The 12,819-nt window shown below is 40.5% G+C and overlaps 2 protein-coding genes across 2 annotated transcripts; one reads left to right on the top strand and one right to left on the bottom strand.

The window, feature by feature from the left end:
- Positions 1-1,949: 1,949 nt before the first annotated feature.
- On the bottom strand, positions 1,950-7,253 carry LOC119731664 (S-phase kinase-associated protein 1-like). The gene is made up of 5 exons (XM_038204869.1): positions 7,146-7,253; positions 5,284-5,380; positions 4,862-5,076; positions 4,557-4,697; positions 1,950-3,758 (listed from the first exon to the last, which is right to left on the bottom strand). The coding sequence occupies exons 2-5, from the start codon at positions 5,378-5,380 to the stop codon at positions 3,723-3,725; spliced, it is 489 nt and encodes a 162-aa protein (XP_038060797.1). The 5' UTR covers positions 7,146-7,253; the 3' UTR covers positions 1,950-3,722.
- A 774-nt stretch (positions 7,254-8,027) lies between these two features.
- LOC119731663 (vesicle-associated membrane protein 7-like) lies at positions 8,028-12,819 on the top strand. The gene is made up of 5 exons (XM_038204868.1): positions 8,028-8,211; positions 8,850-9,085; positions 10,026-10,224; positions 10,862-11,023; positions 12,063-12,819. The coding sequence occupies exons 2-5, from the start codon at positions 8,937-8,939 to the stop codon at positions 12,207-12,209; spliced, it is 657 nt and encodes a 218-aa protein (XP_038060796.1). The 5' UTR covers positions 8,028-8,211; positions 8,850-8,936; the 3' UTR covers positions 12,210-12,819.

Here is a 12,819-nt window from a genome sequence, read left to right as displayed (position 1 = left end):
TTTTGTGGCCTGCACTATTTTTTACGTGGCACAGTGCACTAGTTTATTTTTCAAAAGGGAATTTTTCTTGACAAAAAACCAAAAAAAGGGGTTGAAATGAGAAAATCTAACTGAAAAGGGGTTGAAATGAGTATAAAAGGCTATTGGGAATTTAGTGAAGCGAGTGAAGTCCCTTAGATTTTTTTATCAATTTCAAATTCTCCCTTAGCCTAATTAAAATATCCCCATTTCAAACGATGACATGGCCTATATATTCTATACATGTGGTTAGAATTTAGAATCGTCTTTACACAAATCTCTGTCATTAACTACGGTTCAATGTTTTTATGATCATGCCTACTTCGTACAACATAAGGGAAGAATAGAACACAATAACAACAAAATTAGGCTTGTTTTTTTGTTTTTATTTAATCCACACAACTGTGAAGTGAGTAGCATGTTATTCATGCAGTACACAAACCAGAATGGTGCAATATTTTTGTACAACTAAACCACATTTTTGTTTTCGGATTATGGACACAATCATTCACCTACTGACTGAATGGTGCAAACCAATAGCAGGCCCTCTTTAATACCAATTAAAAATTGATTCTGACGAAAAACTTGTAGAGTACATTTTTTTTTTCAATATGGCACCAAGAATGACACCATAATTGTAACAAGATATGTAAGCCATAACTATGCATAACATTGCTCTGAGGACCGTTTTCAACCCGTTTTTTTTTTTACACCGTTTTGAATTTATCTGGATTCAGTATTTTCCTGCTCTGCTTAAAAAAAATTACATTTAAATAATAAACTTATCCGTGCTGGCTTTAAAGACGTGCAACAGTGAATTAAAACCTTTGGCAATTATGTCATTACTCAAAATCACAAAAGTTCCACTCATTTGCTGCACGAAAATGCCCACCGTTGTAAATCCGTTACGCAAACAATACTAAACATTATCACAACATACAAGGGTATGCAATTTGGCTTATAGCCCGATACTGGTTCCACATAGGCTAATGAATGTTTACAAACGTGTATCAATTTTTGTTTAACCAATTAATTTGTCGCTACAATAACTGCCAACAAGTTAGTTACCCGTGCACCCTAAATTTAGCAACTCTTAAGTGCAATATTTAGCTCTGACAATATTCTCAAAAATTATCAACACATTTTATGAAACAGGTCTGTACACAATGGTTTCTGCATATTATGGGATGTAAATGAAGGTTACTGGCAAAGAAAATTGGAGCAAATCATTTGCAACATGAAAAAAATGCCAAGTAACACAAGATGATTCTAGGTTATTGCTAACAGTGCAGTTGATAAGAAATGCAGAAATACAGTGGAGAACTTTACTAATTCCTTTGAAAAATGGAGCATGAGCGCATGACATGTCCCCAACAAATGTCCGTCTAAATATTTTCTCAAATAACAACAAAACCACAAAGTAAACTTTGAACTTTTTTAATTGCGCAGATACTCCTAATCCTTGCTCTAAACCCACAATGGCCAATTGATTGATCACAACATAACTTGTGGACGCTGTGACCAAGTTCCTTGTGTTGATCAATTTCAGTACTTTGTTTGTAAGGCCAAAAAAAAAAAGTCTCCGGTTTCTGGTATGGAGCTTGTCCAAAAAGTGGTGCGGCGACGCGGCTTTTTTTTTTTTTTTACCCGACTTTTTTGCTTCAAATGTCGGCTGATGACTGCAAATGATGCCCGACTAAACTTAGTGCAAATATATGGGAGTCCAGAGTGGCCACATAAAGCTTATTCTCGATCATAACCCCATATAAAAACACGTTGAAATTGCGCCGCAGCAGAATTCCAGTCAAACCAGTGAGTTTGGCGGTTTTGAGACATCATCTTTCATTGAAAAAAAAAACTTTTTCATTTTGCCGACGCGCATGGCTACGGCGACGCGCGCGCATACCAGAAACCGGAGACTTTTTTTGGGGGGGGGGGCCTAAGCTGCGTAAAATCCTTCCTGTTTATTATGAAAACGGGCTGCAGTTGGAGATTGGAATCATTTGCCAGGCTAGCGGTCATCATGGCAAGACCTCAGTTTACTCAAGATCTTGACTTTGCTCAAGGGCAAATGATTACAATCCCCAACCACGACCCTTTTTTCATAACATGAAAGATTTTACACAGCTTACATAACAGAGCACTGAAATGATTAAGGCAAGGAACTTGGTCACAGTGTCCAGAAATATTGTGATCAATATTGACCATTGTGCAGTGAGGCGTGATGGAATTAAATAACACTTAAACGAGTTTAGGCCAAGGATTAGGAGTATCTGCACAATTAAACATTTCCAAAATTTACTTCGTGTTTTTTGTTATTTCAAAAACATTGAAACAGACACATTTTGGGGGAAAATACTGTATAGGAACTTTTAAGGCTAAACTTTGGAACAATTTTTTTTGTTATAATGCATGTACATCTTAAAGATCTCTTGAAGATATGTATATTTCATCTATGTCCACTCAGGGGAAGTGAACAATCCAAGTTGGCTGTCAACATCGTGCTGTAGTATATTCATGTTGCACCCACATGCAAAGGATTATTAATAACCTTCAAAAATATGCTCAACTCTCACAAAACACAAGGGATTACAAATACCATCAATATTTTACACACACAAAAAAACATCTATTTGCTTGTGCAGCCTCATGCAATGATTAGTTGTACAGTCGGCAATAGATCGAGATAAACGAAAAGTACGCCGACAAATTCTGGAAATACAGAAATAGGATTATTTCAACAACAAATCATCACTTCTAAAAAATATACCAAAACGCTAACAAGTTACAATTTTATACAATCAATCAAACAAAGGTGCCAACAGCAGATGAATATTCATTATTACGCCAATGACAAAACAATTCTTGGCAATCATAATGGTTTTTAGTTGAGGGTTTATTTTCTTAAATTTTGGTGCTTTTTTTAAAATGGGTTTACAAATGTCACAGAAAGGAGACATCAATTGTCAAGGTCCCACGCGAATGTTTCTACCCACAACCTACTGAAGTGAAACAAACACACAAAACCACCGAACAATTTATAAGTAGATCCTGTAATTTTCCGAGACATTGTATGAGAATAAATTGCTTGTTTTACTAATAGGCATTTGTGTAATGAACTCTCCTTTTCAGAAAGCACCGGGTCAAAATGTCACAATCCTAAGATATTAAGACCTGTAATATTAAAATTGTTGTCAACGCAGTGTTTTTTTTTTGGGGGGGGGGCAGATTTCAGTCAAAGTTGGGTCCCCATGTCCTCTCCTAAGTTCTGTCTCTCGTTCCTCATAAATTTAGCGTACAGTCAACCTCAAATATCGATGAATCCATGCTGGACTTTTTAAAATACTTTTTATCCCCTTTTTTCAAACTTTACAAGCAAGAAAGAATCAAATTGCCAATTGAACTATAAAGCTAACTATTCCCTTATCAAACATTTCCGGTGAAAGGATTTAACCAATTTTAAGATTACGTTTCTTGGGTGTATTTGAAGATGGGGCTCTGGAGAGTGAAGTCAGTGAACAACAGATATCACCAATATACGAGTCAAAACTTGGATCCCATTGGAAAAGGGCAGTATTTTCTGCCTTAGAATTTCGCAAGAACTGATGATGCACTTTAATTTGACTCTGGTTATCAAAACAGAAGTTGGGCAGTTTTTCTAAGAGATGCGTGGGTAAGGGGCGGCTTATCTGATGGGAGGTCCTCTACTTCTCTTCACACCAGCTGTTTTCCTTCCGGACCTGAAGGCAAAGACAAGAAAATTGAGTTGATACTGTCAGTGAAGACGTGAAGACAGAAAGCTTTCAGCTTTTACAAAAGTTTTGGAGCCTGCCGCTGGCTCCATGCAAGAACTTTTGGCCACAGAATGTGGCCTACTTAAGACAGTATGTGAAGGCACTTAGGTGGCATGTGAAAACTTGTTGATTTGCAGCAAGTCGGTTGTAAAATACAACGCCCTTGGCAGTTGACTATTACAGATGGCATTTCTGTTCTGCATCCGCGAAAGGTTGTGTTCCTCTTACACAAGCACTTCCACTTTATACACATTCGGTTATTAATAATAATAATAATATTGTGGTTCTTTATACCAAGGTCTCAAAGCCCTCCACAATTATTACCCCTGTTCATCAGGCTATGAGGCCAGGCTCCAATTTCATAGCTCTGCTTACCATTAGCGAAAAATCACTGCTTACTGTAACAGAAAATTCCGTGCTTACGGTAAGCACATTTCACAGGTTAGCGAGGAATTTTGGCTTCTGCACATGCGTACATCCCGTAAGTAAGGATTCTGCGCTTACAGGGTCAGCACAGAACTTTTTCCGCTAGAGCGATTAGCACAAAATGTGATCGTAAGCACGGAAATCTGTGGCTAGCAGAGCCACAAGACCAGTTTTCTGAGCATCAGATTGAGATCAGCGCAATCTGGTCTCTGCCCTCACAGCTGCCCCATTTACACTCCTTGATGGAACGAGGCAATTGTAGTAAAGTGTCTTGCTCAAGAACACAAGTTTAATCGCATTTCCAAAACTCTTCCTTACCTGTTCTTCCTCGGCTGGACTGAAGTCGTTCTTGATGTTGAATGTTTTCCTGATCTCCTCGGGGGTCTTGCCCTTGATCATGTTAGCCACGGTCTTGCAGGTGGAATCCAAAAGCCCTTTGATGTCCAGATAATTTGCCGCCTAAAAAAGAAGAATTATTGTGTGATAATTTTAAAGATGAAAACTACATACAGGAAGTATATTCCAGACTTTCAAGCAGACCCAGACCCTTCAATAACCCATCAGTAAAAAAAGTTGACATGGAATTGAGACAAATAAAGGATGAAAACCCAAGGAAGACTCACCAGGATCAGCTCAAATAGCGTGCCCTGGTCCACCTTCAGGAAGTCCAGGTCGTAGCCGCAGAGGTCATCCGTCCTCTTCTCCCTGTTCTCGTCGTCCTCTGGTGGCGGGGGGTCCTCCTTGTGGTAGGTGCACCACTTGATGACCTTCTTCAAGATGGCCGAGTTGACGTTGGGGAGGGGGATGGGCTCGTCGTCATCCTCATCCACTCCAAGATCTATTAGCGATCGGAAAGTCCAATCCATTTCATTTTTTCATTTGTAATTTCACAGGATGTGACAATAATGAACACACAATATGATAATTGGACAGCGAGTAGTGCTGCCCCGGCAGGCTCCGCGTTATGAGGAACTTTTCTCTTGTTAGCACTGCCACTGCCGAGACATAAAGCTCCGATCTATACCCATCTTGTTTGTTTTCTTACCTTCTAACATCGTTTTGATTGTGACGGACTGCTTTGCAATGTCCACCTCCATCTCGAAGATCTCCCCATCTGAGCTGGACAGCCTTATTGTAGGCATCTGTGAGAGGAGTGAGTTAAAATGATGCAGTGAATGGTTCCGTTGGAGGATTCAGCCATTTAATTAGTTAATAGTTAACCCTAACGTACCCGAATCCATCAAAATCCAAACCCCTGTTTCGGGGGATTTTGCCGGATTCAGGATACCTCCATATTGAAAAAGTGGGGGGATATTGATGGATTCAGGACACGAAGCCTAACGGTACTGCAGGATTTTTAATGGATTCAGGATACCTCCATACTGAGCAATTGGGGGACTTCAATGGATTCAGAATCTCAACAGATTTACTCCCAGCTAACTGGTGGATTCTGATGGACTCACTGGCCACCAAAATTTTTTGAAATGGCAAAATTGATGGATTTTGGCAGATTCAGGATACTTTCTAGCAAATATACCCAAGGGGTTAGGGTTAATAGACAACGTTGTTTGTGTATTTTTTTTTTATTCTAAGCAATTTGCGTGTATTCTTGTCTACGGGCATCTGAGGCATGACGGGAAAAGTCACATGATGTTGATGAAAGTGCCTGAAAGTGATTAAAACTGAAATCGAAAAACACATATTCCCTTTATTTCACCCTTTCTAAACCAAAGACCGCAAAGACAGATACAACAATCATTTTTAAAATGTCAAAAAGGTTTTTTAGCCAGTTCAGTATTCCAACTGCACATGTGCACAACTAGTCCGATTAACTTGGACCCAACTTATCACCTTTTTAACATTCGGACATGGTCTGGCAATAGGGTCCAAGTTGAATGTAGACATGGCGTTTCAAATAATCAACTAACCCAACTATTTGAACAAAACTATCAGATTTCACCTTATTTCACCCTCAAATCGGCCACAGAATTACTAAATACACCACCTGAGACACAAGTAGAGATCTATGATTAAGATCGAGGTACTGAGGTTTACTTACGACATGTTCCCAAGTCGTGGTACCCGACTCGACCTTGTCTCCCTCTTAATATGTCATGTCATGAGCATGCGCATTGTCATGGCATGACATAAGAGAGAGACAAGATCGAGTCGGGTACCAATACCATGACTCATAATCGTATGTGGTAACCGAATCTGCATTCTGTGCAATTTTTCGTGCTATCAAAAGGAGCTGGGAACTTTCGTTCACACAAAAGTTTGGACACACAAGACACCTAAAATTAAAAACACATCGCTGTCCAAACTTTTTTTGATAAATGTTCGCCTTTTTTAACATTCGGACATGTCGCCAGACCATGTCCGAATGTTAAAAATAGGCAATAAGTTGGGTCCAAGTTACTGGGACTAATAATTAGGCTAATAATAGGCCTATGCTTTTTTACGCACGGCAATATTTGAAGGCTGAAAGAAAAAATTTGTGATGTGCACATGCATATGCATACTGGAATACCGAACTGGCTTAGTTATTGTTGTTGAATGGAGAATGGAGATAGAGTTAAACCATGGAAAAAAACCATGGTTAAACCAACTGGACTAACTAAGTCACGTGACCTAGGCCTACTTTTACTTATGTTAGGCCTAGGCCTACTTATTCATGTTAATTGTTTTTGTTACTTTTTTGTTTTGTCACGTCTGTTTACGAACGGCCCAACATGCCCAAGCGAAACGGACATGACGGACTACGTAGTACGGTTACTGGCTATTTTAAAGGCCTGCAAGACAAAATATTTTACAAGTCTGACACTCAGACAATCTTACTAACAATACCAAAATAACGTTGCTTTCCATAAACTTTATACTGACAAGAAAACAACTAAAAAAAGGCACCTTAAATGCAGACTTTTCTCCTGTTAAGGTAAATCCACAAAACACACACAGAGTCTGTTAGTTATTTCGCTGGTTTCTTCATTTATTTTGCTTGGAAAATGAACTCACGATGGTGGGTACCAGGTATCAGGCGCTTTCGGCGCGGCAGACCCGTGTTGGCTGGACAGTTACTCAAGAGGGCGCAATACATTTATTCCAACAAAATTATTTCCACGTTCGTGCTTTTTAGCTCCATGATGATTTAGCCACGGATGACTCACCCGTGTCCGATGCCCGCGTAGGCATATAATATAGCCACATAATACATAATACATATCCTTCTTATTCCTTCAAGATCATATGAAAAGTTTTCTGAGTGTTTTATATCCGTAGCATTTCTTACCTCCAAACCTCAGTTTTTATGAACAGCCCTATACTCAGTTTTTATCCTACTTTATTTTCTCCAGTCGTTATGATAATTAATGAAATATAATTTCCTTCTTTTTATATGCAAATTTAATTTAGATTGCTTGTGGAAAGCATGTAAATAAATGTTAATTTCTATTTGAATTGAATTGAATTGAAATTTCTAGTGACAAGGGGCCTATAGCACGCCAAGTCAACTCTGGCCGATGAGGAAAAGGGAAATACTGCATGTACAGAAACAAAGTTTTCTCCAGTAATATTTAGTCTGCGGACTTCAAATTTGCTGCACATGGTAGTCACACTATCCAGCTTTCTATTCATGTAAAAATATCCGCGAACTTTTTATGACAAGAGGCCTAATATTGCAGATAAAATAGAAAGCCATACCATTGTCTTTTACACAAATTTTGCCGTTTTTTAATCTCCGACTTCGTCTGCGTAATGGCTGCGACCACATACGCCACCATGCGGCTGAAATACGCGAGGTTCACACGCCCGTTTTGCATGATGACGATGTGTTTCTTAAGATGTGTAATTGCGGAAACAACATTTGACCTTATTTTCGTCAGAATAGAGTCCATTGAAAACTGGCAAAAAATTGTTAACTTTTCCACTGGAAGTGCGTCGTGGTTTTCCGAAGACAGGATTCACTGACATCCAGGTAAAATCGACGAAAATATAAAAATATTTTAACTTTTTAGTTGAAATTAAGATTTTTAAGAAGAGGACATCATTTTCTAATTTCGTGTGCACATTTGATTTCAATTTTCATTTTAGAAGTTGTTAATATTTTTGTTATTTATTATCATAAAAATTCAGCCTACTTATCTGCACTAACTTAGTATAAATAGGCTTTCTAGTAGTACGTGTTTGGTTTAGTACTACTAATGTACCAGTTTTTTGGTTTAGCATGTTTAGTAATAGTATTATAACACTAACAGTAAATAATCAAGGCGGATCCAAAGAGGTTAATGCAGGAGAAGGGGGGGGGGTGACTGTGAGGGTGTGCCGGGGGGAGGGGGGGGGGGAGGGGGGAGGGAGGGGGGAGTGCTCTCTAATGAAAGTGACCTTATTTAAGAAAATTGTGGTCACTGTAACATTTCAACTTTAACTAGACCCGTTTACACAAATTACAGGTAAGTTTTTAAACAACATTGTAAGAAAATAGGGAGACTTGATAAAGTTCCTTTTTAACCACATGTTGATTTCATCCCAATTCCATAATTATTTGTTTTTTCCCCATCATCCTCAAAATGTTATCCTAACTGTTGTTTCCTTCGTTTCTTTTTTCCCCCGCAGTACTTGACTTGATCCCCTTCCCTTCCAAGCTGTAGCAGCACCCCCAGGTTACAGCCAAACAACAATCCACCCTAGCCCTTCGACAGAATGACAATCTTGTACAGCTGTATAGCTAGGGGGGTTACCCTCCTGGTGGAAAACTCGGCCAGCTATGAACACAACTTCTCCAGCGTGTGTCGGTCCATGCTGCAGAACATCCCGTATAAAGACTCCAAAGTGGTCTACACGTCAGATCAGTAAGAACACGCTAGGGTCATAATGAAGTCTTCACAAGTCAATCACAAGCTAATCACAAGCCAATCACAAGCCAATCACAAGTCACTCACAAGTCAATCACAACAATCACAAGCTAATCACTAGTCATCACAAGCGATTCACAAGTCATCGCAACCTATCGCAATCCATCGCAACCCAATCATACACCATTGCAAGCCGATCATATATCATCGCAAGCCAATCATAAGTCATCGCAAGCCAATCACAAATCATCGCAAGCCAATCACAAGTCATCGCAAGCCAGTCACAAGTCAGCGCGAGCCAGTCACAAGTCAGTGTAAGCCAGTCATAAGTCATAGCAAGCCAATCATAAATCATTGCAAGCCAATCGTAAGTCATTGTAAGCCAGTCACAAGTCATCACAATCATCACACGCCAATCACAAGTCATCGTGAGCCAATCACAAGTCATCGTGAGCCAATCACAAGTCATCGCAAGCCAATCACAAGTCATAGCAGGCCAATCATGAATCATCACCAATCAGTCACAAATCATCACGAGCCAAAATCCCAATGAATGTGGTTTTTGAAATAATCTAAAGTTGAGAAAAGATGGATAAGAAATACAAGACAAATGGCTCTACTGCAAGGACGATAAAACACATTCATGAAATATGTACATTTTTTTTTTCCCTTTCTTCTAAAGGTTCAAAATATTGTTTCATTGTCCTGTTTATGTTATGAATCAGGGATGAATTTGCCATTCCCCAACCCAAGAAATAGCAAACAACATCAATTTAGTAATCCACAGGGCAGTGAAATTAGATCTACTTTTCATGAATCTTCCTGCAATGAAGGTACTAACTTCATTACAGAGGAAGTTTCCTTAACGTATCCGTGATACTTAACGAGAAAACTCCTGAAGTTGTTCTGTGGTCTACCTGTGCTTGCTTTGTCCCAGGTATATGTTCCCTGTGATAGTGCGTAACGGCATCACCTACCTCTGCGCGACCAGTCAAGATTTCAGCAAGAAGAAGTCGTATGCGTTCTTGGACGAGATTATCCGACGTGTCACGACCTCCAGCCTGGACCAGCGCGTCCAGCACGCCGGCGAACATGAATTGGACAGGGACCTCAGTATTGTACTCAGCCAGGAAATGGTATTAAACCCTCCTAATATTTTTTCAATTGCTGCCAGACTGGATTTGGCTTTTGTGTTTTTTGTCTTCAAATCAAGCTTTGGAGCTCAGTAAAGCCTGGTTCATACTCCACGTGAATGCGAAGGCGAAGCGAATTTGACGTCATGGCACGTTCGCTGTGAACTTCGCCCGAGTTGAAATGTGTTCAACTTTTACGAATTCACAGCGCGAATACCTGCAATGACGTCACAAATTCACGTTCGCTTTCGCTTTCGCGCCGAGTATGAACCGGGCTTCAGGCAGATGGAATAAAGCCGTCCATGGACCACCAGGTTTGGAACATGACATTTTAATCTACCATATCTCAAAGTGTGTTGTAAATAGGCTCCTACATGTAAGATGCCAAAAAACAGCATCAGCATTGGTCACGGAAAGCCCTAATTTTGTCCAGGAAAAGTCATGTAAAAAGCACAGAGGATGCTATCAACGAGATTAAATCAAATCCAGTATTGGGAAATTCCAAGCATCTAGGATTACACGTACCTCACTTGTGCTATAATCCAGCTGAAGCATCTGTTCCTGATGCTTCGACACACTTGTAACTATCTCACACATGTAGTATGCACGTTTATATCTATTACGTATATTTCCTTTGCAGGACCACTACTCCCACTTGAAGGAGTCGGCCAGCAACATTGATAACCTTCAGAGTCAAGTGGACGAGGTCAAAGGCATTATGATCCAGAACATTGACAAGGTTCTGAGCAGAGGGGAGAAACTGGATGACCTCATGCAGAAAACCGAGGATCTGGAAGCAAGCGTGAGTTGCGTTCTTTCCCATCAAATATGTTACAGAACGAAACTAAGAAAATACATTTTAAAAGCCAGTGGCAAATCTAGAGGGGGAGTTTGGGGGTTGCAAGCCCCCTGGTTGTTCAGCCGCTGACTAATGTTATGATACCAGTAAAATGGGGTCAAAAATGATAAATGGAATGCTAAAATTCCGGAATTTATTGTCACAGTGCCTCAGAATGCAGGAGAAAGCATCATAGATTTCACAAATTTCCAGAGGGGGGGGGGGGGATGCCCAGGACCCTCCCAAACAAGGCGTTCCGCGGACACCTTCGCTCAACCTGCCCACCCCTCCCCCTTCATGTCAAACCCTTCCCCCCATTTCCGGAAAGCTAGATCCAAAATCCGTTTTGGATATTTGACTTCTGACTTTTGTTACTTTGCTCAACCTACCATCCCCATCCCCCTTCATGTCAAACCCCTCCCCCAAAGCTAGATCCAAAATCCGCTTTGGATATTTAATTTCTGACTTCTATTACTGTTCCAGCCCTGTACCAACTGAGCTATCAGAATTACATGTAGGTTGGCAGACGTCCAGTTTGGCAATATATCTATTCACCAGGCATATTTATGGCGGCAGATTATTCTCCTTTGTGGGGGCTAAGGTCATGCATTTTTTCTTCTTTTCCTTTGCACCCCCACCCACCAACCCTCTTCCCCCGGTGCATGACGGATCTACCTGGGCGTGGGCTATTAGTGGTTCCTCCCCCTGCCCAGCGCTCCCAACCCCTCCCTTTGGGCTGCCAAAACGTAAAAAACACCACCACAACAATATCCACCCAGATTGGGTTTTAGTCCGCTACTCATATACTATCATATACTACCAGCCTTTCTGAATATCCCCCCAAATGCAGGAGAAAGCACCTAGATTTCAATCTTCTACATTCACAGCTACATGTACTTGCCCCCCCCCCCCAAGCCAAACCCTGGATCCGCCCCTGTATCCAAAATTGTGTTTTGAATTGTACATTAACATCTCTTTCCGTTCAATCTCGCTCGCCCTTCAGGCCCAGTCTTTCCAGAAGACGGCCAAGCGAGTCAGCAACAAGTACAAGTGGATGAACCGCAAGACGGGTATCATCCTGGCTGTAGTCATCATCATCGTCGTGGCAGTGCTGATTGTCATCATCCTGAAGATCGCCGGCGTCTTCTGATCGCCATATCCCAATGTCACTGCTCCACATTTGTGCTTGCCGCAACGGCTCGATCAATCCTGTTCAAACTTGGATCCTTTCTGAAGGGCATTAAAAGGTAACAACCAGTCTCCCATACCACATTTTTCTCCCCTGAATACAAACATAAGCAAGAATTCTGAAATTTAAGGACTTTAAATAAAAAGTAACAACCAGCCTCCCATAACACACCTTTCTCCCCTGAATACAAACATAAGCAAGAATTCTGAAATTTAAGGACTTTAAATTTGTATGATCGATTACGCGCAGAATTTGAAAATCTGAGAATTTGAATTTTGTATAGACCAATTTGGGCACGCTATCAATTCTATCACGAAGGCCCCCTTCAATGGCCAGAGCATTGTGCTAGCTATTGTTCAGATAATCCATCACTGGGCAGTTGCTTTGAACAATAGCATGCACAATGGTTTCTCCATTGAAGGGGGCCTCATGAGTGTACAGTGATCACGTGCCCGGATTCGTTTGTAAAAAACTTTCATATTTATCTGAATTCATGACATTTCTTGTAATATCAGATTTTTTTCATAAAATCCTATTTTCCCTGTACAGGGTGACCCCAAAAAAATGCAAC

Source organism: Patiria miniata, unplaced genomic scaffold (genome assembly GCF_015706575.1).
Source record: "Patiria miniata isolate m_02_andy unplaced genomic scaffold, ASM1570657v1 HiC_scaffold_24, whole genome shotgun sequence".
Classification (NCBI taxonomy): Eukaryota; Metazoa; Echinodermata; class Asteroidea; order Valvatida; family Asterinidae; genus Patiria; species Patiria miniata.
The sequence above is the reverse complement of the archived record's forward strand: the minus strand, read 5'-3'. Positions and strand labels throughout refer to the sequence as shown.